Source organism: Camellia sinensis, chromosome 5, assembly GCF_055761805.1.
Source record: "Camellia sinensis isolate YWXY chromosome 5, ASM5576180v1, whole genome shotgun sequence".
NCBI classification, from domain to species: Eukaryota; Viridiplantae; Streptophyta; class Magnoliopsida; order Ericales; family Theaceae; genus Camellia; species Camellia sinensis.
This window is the reverse complement of record NC_138965.1, coordinates 178042410-178058771: the sequence shown is the minus strand read 5'-3', so window position 1 is coordinate 178058771 and position 16362 is coordinate 178042410. Positions and strand designations below refer to the sequence as shown.

Sequence of the window (16362 nt, the reverse complement as noted above, 5' to 3'; positions counted from 1 at the left end):
TTCCCACAAGAATTTTGAAAAATACAAACGAATTTTGTTCAGAAAATTAAGGTTAAGACCCGACCTGGTCGGACGGCGACGCCCGTGTAGTGATTTTGGGCCAAGCCCACTTTGTCCATAACTCCATTCCTTACAAAACTTGGGGTGCCCCTTGGGGCTCATCGCAAGTGTGGCAAGCCAAAGTATATATATTCAAATAAATCTTTAAGCATTTTCTATGTAGGACAAGCACATTTTACAAACATGTAAGAAACTCACTTAAAGCCATTTCCATGAACTCGAATATGTGTGTTGAATTCTCATTCATTCGGAAATGGTTTTGAGCAACCAAATACACGATGTTGTTGACTACGCGACATTAAATATGAACCTAATTAGAAATGTCAAAAATAACACTTGGATCCTACCTTAATTAATACTTAAAATTAGCAAAAAATAAGTTCATACAAAGACATTTTCCAATACTAAGTTGGTTGGTCAGAAATCTGGTTGAAAACCAATAAAGGAAGAGGTTGGTGCTTTGAGGGGTTGTGCCTGTGATATTATTTGGTTACATTTGAGTGATCACTTATTGGATTCTCGGTAGATGATAATAAGCCTCCTAACTCTAGTTGAAAGGTTATTCTATGCAACAGGTTGCAAGTTTGACCCTTGTCCTTGTTGTGCACTTTCTATCCCTCATGACACGGCCTCATGAGTGACCCTTGGTGTCATGGGGTGTGCATGACCGGTGGCTATTAGCGATGCACATTGATGATTTGATTATGCATTATTGATCTGTTAATATACCCTTGGTTAAGGGCAAGGGCGTATTAGCACAAGGTTGGACAATTAGGTTGTGGCATGTGACATGTAGAATGTTCATTCGTGAGCCCACCAGTGTGGTTTGATGCTTTGATCACATGAATCTCAGTTGTGCGAGTGCCTTGTTTGTGATAACGGCTTATTTTGAGAAGTGGGTTAAAAGTCACTTCTCAATTTTTAATCCACTTCCCTTTCTCACAAAAAAGTCAAAAAATAGTTTTTAACCATCTTTTCAAAACACCCCCAACATATAGTCTTAATTGTGAAGGTTTTTTTTTTTAGCAATTTTAATAACACAACCAATGCTTTTTAAGCAGTGAAGTCTCCCATGCTAAATGACTATAATTCCCATCTTTAACCAAGTTGTAAAATTGGAAGATCATGAAATGATGAACTTAAGATAGAGATCATATCGTATGATGATAGACTTGAATTACATTTAGCTTTACCATAGTTGATAATCATCTCAAAAGCTCTTTCCACTGCTAGATGATTGGTCTGTGTACAGTTAGAAACCATACAAAATTATATATTTGTGATATAGCATGTGAACTATTACAATACAATTAGGTAGTACTATACAAATAAAATTTATATAATATTTTTATTTTAAATGATGCGACAATCTTAACACCTATTGTTTTAATATAATTACCACCTCTAGAATATAATTACCACAATATTCAGTATATAATTTTGTATACATGTAAATATTTTGGGCAGGGCTTCCCTTCCGTTTAGGTTTGTGGAGTTTATTTTGTTTTGATGATTTTCGTTTTGTTAGAATCTTTATGTTTATTATCCACATATAACAAATAAAAAAATTAATTGATCTGATAATTGTAATATATTTAATTTGTCAAAAAAAAAAAGTGTATGATCTATTATCCAAAATATACTTGTCGTTTATTTATTATTAGACAAATGTAATAAATTAAACATGATACGATTATCAAATTAATCTAAAAAAAATTTAAATAATATACACAAAAAATTTTATAAAATAAAGAATTTTGATGAAACGGAACCTATCTTTTCATGTGAAACTTTTTTTGTTTTTCTTATGTCTTTTAGCCTTTTATCAGCATCAGTGCCAATCAAACACCATTATCAGTAAATGGACTTCTTGCCTTTGAGAGAGAGAGAGAGAGAGAGAGAAGAAAAAGAAGAAACAAAAACTCACGGTGTGGCTGACCATAATTCTTTCTTTTTCAACTTTTTGGCTTTTTCCATACAATGGCACTGTTTGGGAAACGGTGGTTGAGGCTATTATAGCCTCGTTTGAATTATTAGCCAAAAAGCCACCACATCAAATTTTTTCAAAAAAAAAAAAAAAAATAGGCTCAGCGCCGAACAGTGTAGGTTGTGCCTACACTGTCATAGCCTCAACTTGTTACATCAACGGCTAAATTACCATTTTGCTCCTTTACATCAATTTAAAAAATTATAATTTTAGGGATAAATTTGTCATTTTACATTCAAACATCATTTCAACACACTTTTCAATACAACTCAACTAAAAATTCATCTCATCTTCCCAAACACAAACTAAAATAGCCTACTAAAATAGTCAAAAAGCCTCTAAAATAGACACTTCCCAAACGAGGCCAATAACAGAATCTATTTAGGGTTGGTTTGGAAACTAGGTTGGCTTTTTCATTTTTTAACTTTTTTGACTATTTTAGCCTGGGCTAAAAAGTTTAGTTTTGGAAGGACTTTTTGGCTTTTTGACTTTTTTGACTTTTTTTGTGAGAGAAGAGTGTAATGATTATGGGTTGGATGTGATGTTTTGTTTGTTGTGACTAAAATAATCAAACAAGACAAAATGCCCTAATACAAAAAAGCCAACTAAATAAAATCAAAAGATATAATGAATTTTGGTATTTTTTTTTTCCTGTGTTTAGTTATGCTATCATCAAATCCTACTTTACTCCACTTTCATACTCACAGAGAGATAGAGAGAGTACATGGATCACGAGACTGCAATCACCAACTCATCCCCAGACAAATTAAGCTCAACTCACATGTCTAGGTTTACAAACTGTCAAACACTTGTCTCACATCGATTTTTTAAATTACTCAAACTTTATATATATATTTTAGAGGCTTCTTTTATTAATCAACTGATTTTAAATTGAATGTCTTCAAAAACAAAATATCATTGCTCAGTTTTCGGTTATTTCTTGTGAGCCAAGTATTTGCCTGGATTTATTTCTCTCATCTCGCCTCTCTCAATTATATGCACATGTGAATGAAAACAAGGAAATTGTAAAAAAACATATTTTTACTTCTATGTTAAAAAAAATAATAATAATAAAAAGAGAAAAAAAAAAAAAAAAAAAAAAACAAGAGAATAGAGAGTATGGTTGTGAATCATATATTTTTTTTTTTAAAAAAAAAGGAGTTTAATATTTTTGTAACTAAACCATTTTAACGGGCATTTTGTATTTTTGTAAGAAGGTGATAAAAAAAAAAAAAAAAACATATCATATTATTTTAGATGAAATTTCTTTAAAAGTTAAAATAAAATGACTTTCACATAGTTTTCATATGAAACAAAGTGAAAAGGTTATATAAAAAACTATTTTCTCAAATATATATATTTTTATACTAAGCACGCAGTATATACAACTCAAATTAATAAATACATGTGAGAATCATTTTCTTTTTGTTTAAAAAAAAATTACGCCCAATTTAATCCGCATCTAATGTAGATTAAATCCAAATGTGTAAATTACAAATACACTCCCTGAGATTGATTAAAATATGAATCACCCCCTGTGGTTTTAGAAATTACATTTCACCCCTTGAGATTTCTAATTTCACAACATCGCCCATTTTATTTATAAATCATTAAATCAATTAACAGTTTTTAATGATGTTAGAAATATGTTTCAATTAATAATTTAGGTAATTTTATTATTGTATAGGCAAGGAATTATGAATTTTATTTTTTTAGTTAATCCTGTTAAATAAAAAATACTAACAAGGAGATATTTATAATTTTCTAAATTACAGGGGGCAATCTATATTTTAAGCAAATCTCAAGGAGTCTATTTGTAATTTACCCGAATCTAAGTTATATGCCTATTTTTATGCACTGTTCTTTGTCCCTTTTACTTTTATTAGTTCATACAGTTACTTTTACTGATATAAACAACCACATGAATCAATGAAATGTATATAAACTAAAAAAAAAAAAAAAAGGAATAGAAGGGAGTAAGTGGTCTTATTCGATTATATGGCAAAATGGAAAAGGTAAATTGAATTAAAGACCTAACCTTTGGTTAAAACAAATGCATTTATACTATTTTCCTAATTAGGTTATTCAATTTTTTTAATTGAATAACAATAAATATAAATAAATTTCTTAAAATTATTATTATTTTTTTTTTAATTTGATAAGAAGACAATGGTCATCTCAATTGCAAAATTTTCTTATAATAATGGCCCTGTTTGGTAGAGCTGTGGGAAAGTGCTTATAACTTATGCCTAAACAGCTTATAGCTTATAACTATGAACATAAGCTGATTTTTGACTTATAAATTAAGCATCTCCTGCCCCACTTAAAGAATAAGTTGATTTCTGATTTCCAAAAAGCTATAAACTATAAATTATAAGCTAAACCAAACACATCAAAATAGCTTAAATTAAGCTAAAAGCTGGAATAAACAGCTTTTAAGCTGCACCAAATAGGCACAATGAGATTTGGGCCTAATTGGGTTGGGATTCATGCAAGACCTGGAATTAGCGAAGACGTTAGTGAGGCCCAACGGGATGTTCTTCGATGACGTGGCCAAGGAATCGCTTCTAACAGAACCGAGATACGGGTCGGTGAGTCGGGTTTACATAGTGTGCGAAGAAAACCAACTTATGAAACCCGAATTCCAGAGATGGATTATTCAAAACAGCCCACCTGATGAAATCAAGTCCATTGCAAATGTTGACCACATGATCATCCTGTCAAAACCCAAGGAGGTTTGCCTCTGTTTGCAAGAGATTTCTCAGAAATATCATTGATTTTACTTGAGTGTTTTAATAGATTAAGCTCTATTTGGTAATCTCTAAATAAACAGTTTTTTTAATTAAAATAGTCAAAAGTTAAAAAGTCTATTGATTTGTTTAGTTATAATTTAAAAACAACTTTTTTATTAAAAAATAATAAGTTTGAGAATGTTAACAGCTAAAAAATGACTTCATTCTCAAACTTATTATTTTTTAATGAAAAAGTTGTTTTTAAATTATAACTAAACAAATCAGTAGACTTTTTAACTTTTGATTATTTCAATTAAAAAAACTGTTTATTTAGAGATTACCAAATAGAGCTTAATCTATTAAAACACTCAAGTAAAATCAATGATATTTCTGAGAAATCTCCTGCAAACAGAGGCAAAGCTCCTTGGGTTTTGATAGGATGATCATGTGGTCAGCATTTGCAATGGACTTGACTTCATCAGGTGGGCTGTTCTGAATAATGCATCTCTGGAATTCGGGTTTCATAAGTTGGTCTTCTTCGCACACTATGTAAACCCGACTCACCGACCCGTATCTCGCTTCTGTTAGAAGCGATTCCTTGGCCACGTCATCGAAGAACATCCCGCTGGACCTCACTAACGTCTTCGCTAATTCCAGGTCCTGCATGAATCCCAACCCAATTAGGCCCAAATCTCATTATCATAAGAAAATTTTGCATTTGAGATGACCATTGTCTTCTTATCAAATTAAAAAAATAATAATAATAATTTTAAGAAATTTATTTATATTTACTGTTATTCAATTAAAAAAATTGAATAACCTAATTAGGAAAATAGTATAAATGCATTTGTTTTAACCAAAGGTTAGGTCTTTAATTCAATTTACCTTTTCCATTTTGCCATATATTCGAATAAGACCACTTACTCCCTTCTATTCCTTTTTTTTTTTTTTTTAGTTTATATACATTTCATTGATTCATGTGGATGTGGTTGTTTATATCAGTAAAAGTAATTGTATAAACTAATAAAATTAAAAGGGACAAAGAACAGTGCATAGAAATAGGCATATAATTTAGATTCGGGTAAATTACAAATAGACTCCTTGAGATTTGCTTAAAATATAGATTGTCCCCTGTAATTTAGAAAATTATAAATACCTCTTTGTTAATATTTTTTAATTAACAGAATTAACTAAAAAAATAAAATTCATAATTGCTCTCCTATACAATAATAAAATTACCTAAATTACTAATTAAAACATATTTCTAACATCATTAAAAAATGTTAATTGATTTAATGATTTATAAATAAAATGGGCGATTTGTTGTGAAATTAGAAATCTCAGGGGGTGAAATGTAATTTCTAAAACCATAGGGGGTGATTCATATTTTAATCAAATCTCAGGGAGTGTATTTGTAATTTACACATTTGGATTTAATCTACATTAGATGCGGATTAAATTGGGCGTAATTTTTTTTTTAAACTAAAAGAAAATGATTCTCACATATATTTATTAATTTGAGTTGTATATTCTGCGTGTTTAGTATAAAAATATATATATTTGAGAAAATGGTTTTTTATATAACCTTTTCACTTTGTTTCATATGAAAACTATGTGAAAGTCATTTTATTTTAACTTCTAAAGAAATTTCATCTAAAATAATATGATATGGTTTTTTTTTTTTTTTTCATCACCTTCTTACCCAAATACAAAATGCCCATTAAAATGGTTTAGTTACAAAAATATCACTTAAACTCTTTTTGGGTGCAGTTTTATGTGAAACTTTTTTAATAATGTTATAAATTAAAAATTTAAACACAGAAAAATATCAAAAAAATAATATTGTGTAGATTCACTTTAGGTGTAGGGTCCACTATTGGAGAGCAGAATTTATGCAAAATAATCTAATTCAGTTACGTCTGCATTAATTTTTGGATTTTATAACTTTAATTACTCGACAGCATTAAATTGCCTTAAACACTGACCTCCGTTTGGCAATGTTGATAGACATTGGTGGCCATGTACTCTGGACCAATGATTACTGATGTCGGTGGATTTTCTGGGCCTTGATCGAATGAAAATCGGCAATCCATAGTAGAGTGTAATGAGCTCCTCTTAAAGAACTGTATAATCCATAAACAAAAGCAATAAATAATTACTATTTTGAAATGAAAATTGTATAGAAAATGACATGTAAACCTATTTTTTTAATTTATTTTTTTTAAAAGTGGATTTAACTTTCGAGTTAGAATAGTAATTTAGTGTAAAAACCAATTAACTAACATTTATTTTTGGAAAAATTATCCTATCTTTCAAGAATTCCAATTAGACTGTGTGCCCTTCCAATTATATTGGTTGTTTTATATAATATATAGGGAAAAAAATAAGAAATAATGGATCTATAACTAATAGAATTATAAGAACATATAATGTAAAATATGAGGCAGACCTATCTAATAAATTTTTATTTTTATTTTTTTTAATTTTTGAGTTCAAAATGGGTTCACTCTAGCTCGGCGTGCTGTTGTTGAGTTTGGTGGCTCTACCTTGATAATATCAATTACTAGCTTAAGAGAACTACTTGAGCAAAACATCTAGTTAAAAAATTAAGATGATTAGATACTATCTAATTCTTAGAATTATCTTAATTTTTTTATATAGATAGTATATTCAGTAAATGTTATAAGATGAATGATTCGAAATTAACAAAATTGATTTTCAAATAGGCCCAACAAACTGAGACCTAACAACACAATACCTAACTGGAGTGAATGTATTACTGGAGTGAATGTATTTCTTTTTAACCTCCGTTTGTTTCAACATAAAAAATTTTAACACTAGAAATTATTTTTTCATGTAAATTAATTATGCACATAATTTTTCTTTTTAAATTTTGGCTATCAAGTTGACACTTGAAACATAAAATTTTAAGGAAAACAATCTGAAAAGATCAATCACATAAGAGTTGTTGTAAGGGTTATAATGAAGAATTTGTATTACTTACTTCTTGTATGAGAGTAGCAAGAGGATGTTGACAGTTGGGCATGTAGGCTGTGATGAAAACACCAACCGAGATCTTCTCAGGGAACCTCTCCATAGCCAGAGAAATGCCAAGCCCACCATAGCTGTGCCCCACCAAAACCACCTTCTCATCATCACGATCAGGCAAAGAGGCCATAAACTCCATCAAGGGCTGCAAGTAGTGGGAGATCGAAGCCATCTCATCGAGCCTTCTTGGGTCCACCCCACAACCACCCAGGTCGAGGGCGGTGACACGGTGGCCCGCCGCCCGGAGCAGAGTGGCTAGCTTGTACCAGCACCATGCTCCGTGGCAAATTCCATGAACCAGAACAAAGTGCTTTGCACTAGTCTCCTCCATTGATGATTCTTGTTGTCTTTAGTTTTGGATTTATGAATGGTTTATAGGATCATTGAAGGAACGGATGACAAAAAAGAGTTAAAGAGGGATTATAATGTGGGGATGAGCGCATTGAACACCAATTTGCAATCTTGTGATAACAATTTCCCCAAATCAGTTGGATCAGCCAGCGCATTGAACACCAATTTGCAATCTTGTGATAAACCAATTTGCATTGAACACCAATTTAATCATTCAAACAAGTACTCTCTCTCTCTCTCTAAAACCTCTCTCTCTCTCTCTCTAAAAACCTCCACCCTCGGGCCTCACTTTTGGCTGGCCGGCCGCCGCCTTTGGCTATGGCAGTCGGCTGGTCCAGCTTCCTCTTCTGTTTGTGTGTTGTTTTTTCCATATAATAACTTGATTCCCACAATGTTTTCCCACTTAGATGTGTTTCGGTGCTGCTGGTCCAGCTCCCTTTGGAGTTGTATGTTTTGTTTTCACCAGGGGGTGCTTGGTATAGGGGTCAGAACAGAGTAGATGGTGGTCGGTTTTGGACCGGAATAGAGGTTGTTCTAATCTGGTTAGGAGTTTGAATGTTGGTTCGGATCTATGGAGATGCTTCGATCCAGATCTAAGATCTAAGAGTCCAGATCTAGATCCAAATCTTCGATCCAGATCTAAGATTCCATTCAAGCGCTCCTTTTCGAGTGGGTGTTTGAGGGGTGTACTTCATCCAGTTGTATCCAGTGGGTGTGTTCGGAGTTTGGTTCGGAACAGAGGTGTCCGACCATGGATCTGGAGTTGGCAGTGGGTGTGTTCGTGTTCGGCGTTGGGTGTGTTCGACCATAGGTGTGGAGAAGTGGAGTTGGCAGCGGGTATTGGCGTGGAAGTGGGTCTCGGCAGGTGGCGTGGTTGGTAGCAGCAGGTTGGCTAGCAGGGGAGCTGCCGTGGGTGTGAGAAAGAAGAAGATATTGGGGTTTGGATCTGCAGTGGGTTTGGGTACTGCTCTGGGTATGGGTGGCTCGGCTGGCAGTGTGAGTTAAAAGAGGTTGCTAGCATGGAGTTATAAGATGGTTTCATAGGTTAGGAGGTTGGTGTACCAGTGTAGAGACGGACCATTGTGGAGGATGATGATGGCGGCAGGAGCAAGGTGGTAGGTGAGTCCGCAAGGGGCAACAGCAGAGTGGAAGAAGGGGCTGATGATGGTGAGTCAGTAGAGGTAGGGGCTGATGATGGTGAGTCAACAGAGGTGTGGGCTTTGGGTGGCGTGCGTGGATCTTGGCTGTTCAGCAGCATGGGAGAGCAGCAACATTGGGTGTTGTCTGTTTTGTTTAGTTTGGGTTCGGGTTGTGTGGGTTGATGTTGTGGGGAGTTTTGTTTTTTGTTTTATAGTTAAGTTTTTTTTTAATTTTTTTTGTTTAAAAAAAAAAAATTCGTGAGGTCAAGAGGTTGGTTGTATGAATACGAGTAACAGTAGTAAGAGTATTCTGTACTTTCCGAATCTCTCTCGATGAATGTTATCTGTCTGTACCTTTAATTTCATATTGTTAATAAAAAAAAATTTTACTGATAAAAAAAATAATAATATGGAGATGAGAAGTTTCACACTTTGTAGGGTATACAATTAACAGTAGAAAAAAAAACCACAGATCATAATCGTTGTCTTACATGACAATAGTCAGAAACATAATAATTATAATAAAATGAAAAATGTTTATGACTCATTTATTGTCAATTAAATATTTTTTTAATAATGTTATAGGTATTAATTGGTATATCAATTATTATATTAATAGATAATATAATATAATTTTAAAAGTTTTAAATTTTTATAATTTATATAATAGATAAGATTATAATTTTAAAGCAATTATGTCATAACAATAAATGCTATTATGGCTATATTTTGATATGCAAACTAATTGGCTCGTGCAACAACACCGATTTTTTCTCTTATGCGGTTTTATATCATGACTAGCGAATTGTCTTTGTAATTTTATATACTTAAATTTGTAAATAATTTTATTTAACTTTAATCTCACCTCATTAGTCTAAGTTACTTAAATTTGACTAATATAATGTAAATTTCGCTGTATTCATTGCAAATTAATTTTGAGTTAAATGTTTTGATATGGTCATTTACACGTCAAAATATTTTATTTAAAACCAAGTAAAAACAATTATTCTGTAAAATAGTGATTAAGACCAGGTGTCGATCCTCAGATACTAATCAAGTTGTTTTGATACAAAAATAATAATTTAAGAAAATTGATTTTGAAATTAATAAAACTAAAATTAATCAAACATAAAATAAATAAAATAAAATAAGAAATTTCTTATCGTTTTGAATCTACCACTAACCTTATAATCAAGAGTTATTGTATTAGTTTTCAGAAAATCATTAATTTGGATAAAATTAAATAAGTTGATCAAAAATATATCGTCAAGAGAATTTGTATATAAAACCAGAAAGCCACGAATCATCTTCGCTTAGCACAGACCGTCACCACTAAACTAAACTAAACTAAGGTTGATGCACGACCCATCTTACTAAATATGACTGACCTAACAATTTTAATACACTGTAGAGAAAATAATTGTATAACATGTTTTGAATAAAACATTTATTGCACAAAAATATCTAAAAATTATGCAATTTATCCAAATCAAATCAAAACTAAAAATATTTAATATAATAAATCACAATTATTTGATTAGGATTTCATCTCCACCCTAAGATGAAAAATCATTTCCTAACGCTCATGCCACACTAATATATAAAAATTTACTCTCCCACCTTCTCTTTCTTTCTATTTTTCTCTCTCTTTCTCCCTGCTTCCTTGGTCGAAACCTCTGCCCGCTCCCCTCTCCCCTCTTTTCTTTCTTTCTCTTAAACTTCTTTTATAACCTTGAACCTGCAAAAGAAAACAAAAAAATAAATATAATATAATATAATATAATATAATATAATATTTTATTTTATATATATATTAGTATATGCCCATGCTCATATCCGTGCTCGTGCCTGAAGGCACGGTATAAATAAAAATAAGTGAACAAAAACGAGTGCGTCTCCACCTTCGCCAAGGTCACCATTCTCAAGAACCACCGCTCCGCTGTCTTCCGTCGCAGTACCACCGCATCACTTCCACTGCCATCCTCAAGAACAGTCGCTCCGCCGTCCTCCGTCGCAACACTTCCTATGCTATCCTCCATCGCAGCACTACCGTAGCACCTCCTCTCTCTCTTCTCTCTGGCCGCAGCACCGCGGTTTCAGCCAAGTTTCGGCGTAAATCTGAGTCGATCGACATGGATCCGTGCGCGATCCACACAGATCTATGTATATATACATGTATGTGTGTGTGTGAGTGTGTATCAGTATCATTTTTTTTTTTTGGTTCATCTGTTTTATATGTATACATGTATGCGTGTGTGTGTGTGTGTTCAGATCTGTTCATTTTTTTTTTTGTTGTAATGTTGTTGTTGATCTATTAGAGGGGTTGTTGTTTGTTGTGGATGCTGTTTTTGTACGGGGATTTTTCGTGGTCAGGGATCCCCGTTAGGGGGCGGGGGCGGGGAGGGTGATGGGTTCCCCACCGGGGATCAAGGACGGGGACGGGGACTTTTGTGCCTTCGGGGACGGGGAGGGTGATCCCCGGCCCTGCCCCACCCCGTTGCCATTCCTACAGAGGCGTGCTGCCTCTTTTTCTCTTTCTTTCTTTTCAAAAATTTTCTTGTCAATAGATATATATATATATATAATTTGAGTTGTTGAGTGGTGTCAGAGGCGTGCTGCCTCTTTTTCTCTTTCTTTTTCATGTTTTGTTTCTTTCTTTCTTTCTTTCCACTTTTGCTTCCATTGCTTTCAGCAGCCTCTCCTTTATTTGTTTTTTTTTCCATTTTTTAATTTATTATTTATATAATATAATATAATATTAAATATATTATTTATACTAATTAATGTATAAATACTAATATATATAAATATATAGACATAAAAATCACACAAAATTATAAAATTATACCAATTAATGGACTAATAAAATATATATTAATGAGTCAAATGTGTAACATTTCGAATCCAATCACACCTCCCAACTTACATTTTGCTAGTCTTCAAGCAAAACAAAACTAAAAAGACAATAAAATAAAATTTATTTATGCCATTTTCGTAAAGAACACGATTACATTTAGCGTATGCAACTGGCCTTTGAACCCTTAAGTTATCCCTAGTGGACAAATTGTAGTCTCATGAGGGTTTGTACAGAATTTACCCACAAAATTCAATTTTTTTTCTTGTTTTACAGAGATAATTGTTAATTTTAATATATTAGTAAAAGAATTATCAGAATTAGAATACTAGCAATCAATAAAAATAATTTTATATATCTCAAATCTCAGTGTGTGTGTGTGTGTAAATTATAGCCAACAAAAATATTATTTAATCTCAAAATGAAATAAGACTCTAGTTCTATCATAAGCATGCTTCAACTCAATTCTCTCTCATTTACTTTCAACAAATGAAACATTCTAAAATGGTTCAACTCACCAGTGTATGTATGTAAGAGAATACTTATGTTTAACAAAACGAAAATTTCTCACAATTAGCAATGAAAAATGTTGTATAAAATGTTGTTTAAATTGGGTAATAGAAACAAAACAAATAAATTCATGCTTTATTAAATTAACTGAAAGAATATCAAATAAAATCATACTTGATAAATTACATTATAGAGCATAAATATGAAACAAGACTAATATGAGAACATATTTAATCTGAATATGATAACAAGAAATCAAACCAAATTATGTGTGATACCAGAGTGTCCTTAAAACAGATTAGCCGCATCACCGTGGGTGTTGGAAGAACGTCGACTTCTGTCTCCCAAGATAAGATGGTTTAAACCGGCTAACTCAGAAGCACCTTCTGTTAGCTTTGGCGAACCGACAATGGCAGCACTCTCTCACAGTAAGAAAATTCTAGCAAACTGACTGAAGAATGGAAGAAACAATTTTTGTGTTTGAGACTTGACAGGAGGGTCTCAATTTATACATGTCTAGGGGAGAGAGGAAAAGCCTCCAGCCTTTATGGCTAGTAGTAATGCACCAGTAACCTCTGCAATAAAGACAGGAGTTACAAACCCCATTAATACACTATTAACCTTTGCAATAAAGGCAGAAGTTACAAACCCCATTAACTCTTTCATGAAGCTAATTTCATGGGGCAATTTATCATTCAATTCTTAATGGTTTTTGGCCATTCTATTTGTGGTGTAGAGATCTCATTGCAAAGTATCTACACCCACTTAGACACAACACAATAGATAGTGGGGACCCACTTTAATATTTAATTAAAGTCATCAAAAATTCATTTTTTCCAACATAAAAAAATAAATAAATATATATATATAGTCTCATGATAGGAAAGCCGAAAATAATAAAATTATGTCAATTTGTCATTTGAAAAATCATACAAATCCCGAGATCAAATAGAACTTTATTTTTTGGTTGTAATGTTGGGTCAAAGGGAATTATTTACAGAATTGGGTATAGGGTGAAAATAGGTGTCCAAGAAATAAATCAAATTAATGCAGCATATGTAGAACATTGCTTCACTAACCCGTCCTTTAAACTCCTTTTTTTAAAAATATATATATATATGATTCACAACCATACTCTCTATTCTCTTTTTTTTTTTTCTCTCTCTTTTTTTTTTAACATAGAAGTAAAAATATGTTTTTTACAATTTCCTTGTTTTCATTCACATGTGCATATAATTGAGAGAGGCGAGATGAGAGAAATAAATCTAGGCAAATACTTGGCTCACAAGAAATAACCGAAAACTGAGCAATGATATTTTGTTTTTGAAGACATTCAATTTAAAATCTGTTGATTAATAAAAGAAGCCTCTAAAATATATAAATAAAGTTTGAGTAATTTAAAAAATCGATGTGAGACAAGTGTTTGACAGTTTGTAAACCTAGACATGTGAGTTGAGTTTAATTTGTGTGGGGATGAGTTGGTGATTGGAGTCTCGTGATCCATGTACTCTCTCTATCTCTCTGTGAGTACAAAAGTGGAGTAAAGTAGGATTTGATGATAGCATAACTAAACACAGGAAAAAAAATACCAAAATTCATTATATCTTTTGATTTTTTTTTAGTTGGCTTTTTTGTATTAGGGCATTTTTAGTCTTGTTTGATTAGGATTTTTTTGATTTTTGTGAGAGAAAAAGCGTAATAATAACAATTTGGATGTGATATTTTATTTTATTGACTTATGTAGCTAATTTTATTTTATTTTTTATACTTTTTAAAGCAAAAATCTAAAACCAAACCAAGCTTAAGGCACCGTTTGGGAAGTGGTTTTGTGGGCTTTTTTGGCTATTTTAGCCACAAAAGACAAAATAAGTTATTTTAGCCACAACAAACAAAGCATCACATCCAACCCATAATCATTACACTCTTCTCTCACAAAAAAAGTCAAAAAGCCAAAAAGCCCTTCCAAAACCAAACTTTTTAGCCCAAGCTAAAATAGTCAAAAATGTTAAAAAATCAAAAAGCCAACCCAGTTTCCAAACCAACCCTAAATAGATTCTGTTATTGGCCTCGTTTGGGAAGCGGCTATTTTAGAGGCTTTTTGGCTTTTTGATTATTTTAGTAGGCTATTTTAGTTTTTGTGTTTGAGAAGATGAGATGAATTTTTAGTTGAGTTGTTGTATTGAAAAGTGTGTTGAAATGATGTTTGAATGTAAAATGACAAATTTGTCCCTAAAATTATAATTTTTTCAATTGATGTAAAGGGGCAAATTGGTAATTTAGCCGTTTATGTAACAAGTTGAGGCTGTGACAGTGTAGGCACAGCTTACACTGTCCGGCGCTGAGCCAATTTTTTTTTTTTTTTTTTTTTTTTTGAAAAAATTTGATTTGGAGGCTTTTTGGCTAATAACTCAAACGAGGCTATAATAGCCTCAACCACCGTTTCCCAAACAGCGCCATTGTATGGAAAAAGCCAAAAAGTTGAAAAAGAAAGAATTATGGTCAACCACCCCGTGAGTTTTTGTTTCTTCTTTTTCTTCTCTCTCTCTCTCTCTCTCTCTCTCTCTCTCTCTCTCTCTCTCTCTCTCAAATGCAAGAAGTCCATTTACTGATAATGGTGTCTGATTGGCACTGATGCTGATAAAAGGCTAAAAGACATAAGAAAAACAAAAAAGCTTCACATGAAAAGATAGGTTCTGTTTTATCAAAATTCTTTATTTTATAAATTTTTTTGTGTATATTATTTAAATTTTTTTTAGATTAATTTGATAATCGTATCATGTTTAATTTATTACATTTGTCTAATAATAAATAAACGACAAGTATATTTTGAATAATAGATCATACACTTTTTTTTTTTGACAAATTAAATATATTACAATTATCAAACCAATTAATTTTTTTATTTGTTATATGTGGATAATAAACATAAAGATTCTAACAAAATGAAAATCATCAAAACAAAATAAACTCCACAAACCTAAACGGAAGAGAAGCCCTGCCCAAAATATTTACATGTATACAAAATTATATACTGAATATTGTGGTAATTATATTCTAGAGGTGGTAATTATATTAAAACAATAGGTGTTAAGACTATCGCATCATTTTAAATAAAAATATTATATAAATTTTATTTGTATAGTACTACCTAATTGTATTGTAATAGTTCACATCCTATATCACAAATATATCATTTTGTATGGTTTCTAACTGTACACAGACCAATCATCTAGCAGTGGAAAGAGCTTTTGAGATGATTATCAACTATGGTAAAGCTAAATGTAATTCAAGTCTATCATCATACAATATGATCTCTATCTTAAGTTCATCATTTCATGATCTTCCAATCACTACAACAAAAGTAACCTATGGTGACGAAAACTAGTGATGAAAATAAATTTCGTCACTAAATAAGAATAATTCGTGAGGAATGTACAAATTTTGTCACATATATTAAAAAAATAAAAATAATAGGTGACGAAATTTATTTCCGTCAATAAATACTTCCCTTTAGGTGAGAAAAAATTAAGTTTCGTCACCAAAAAGTTTCCCGCTAATTTTTGTGGGTGGCGCTAAAAATTTTGGACTTTTGGTGAGAAAAAAATTTGTCACTAATTATAAATTTATTTGTGAGGAATATATTTTCGTCACCAATAATTTTTAATATTTTTGAGACCATTT

At 31.8% G+C, this 16362-nt stretch overlaps 1 protein-coding gene and 1 pseudogene across 2 annotated transcripts in view; both read right to left on the bottom strand.

The window, feature by feature from the left end:
• Positions 1–16362, bottom strand: part of LOC114259893 (jasmonoyl--L-amino acid synthetase JAR4 pseudogene) — a 177925-nt pseudogene that overhangs the window by 17441 nt on the left and 144122 nt on the right. The gene's annotated exons all lie outside the window — the stretch shown is intronic.
• Positions 5110–9498, bottom strand: LOC114286887 (methylesterase 10). The gene is made up of 3 exons (XM_082870531.1): positions 7784–9498; positions 6765–6902; positions 5110–5439 (listed from the first exon to the last, which is right to left on the bottom strand). The coding sequence occupies exons 1-3, from the start codon at positions 8156–8158 to the stop codon at positions 5158–5160; spliced, it is 795 nt and encodes a 264-aa protein (XP_082726657.1). The 5' UTR covers positions 8159–9498; the 3' UTR covers positions 5110–5157.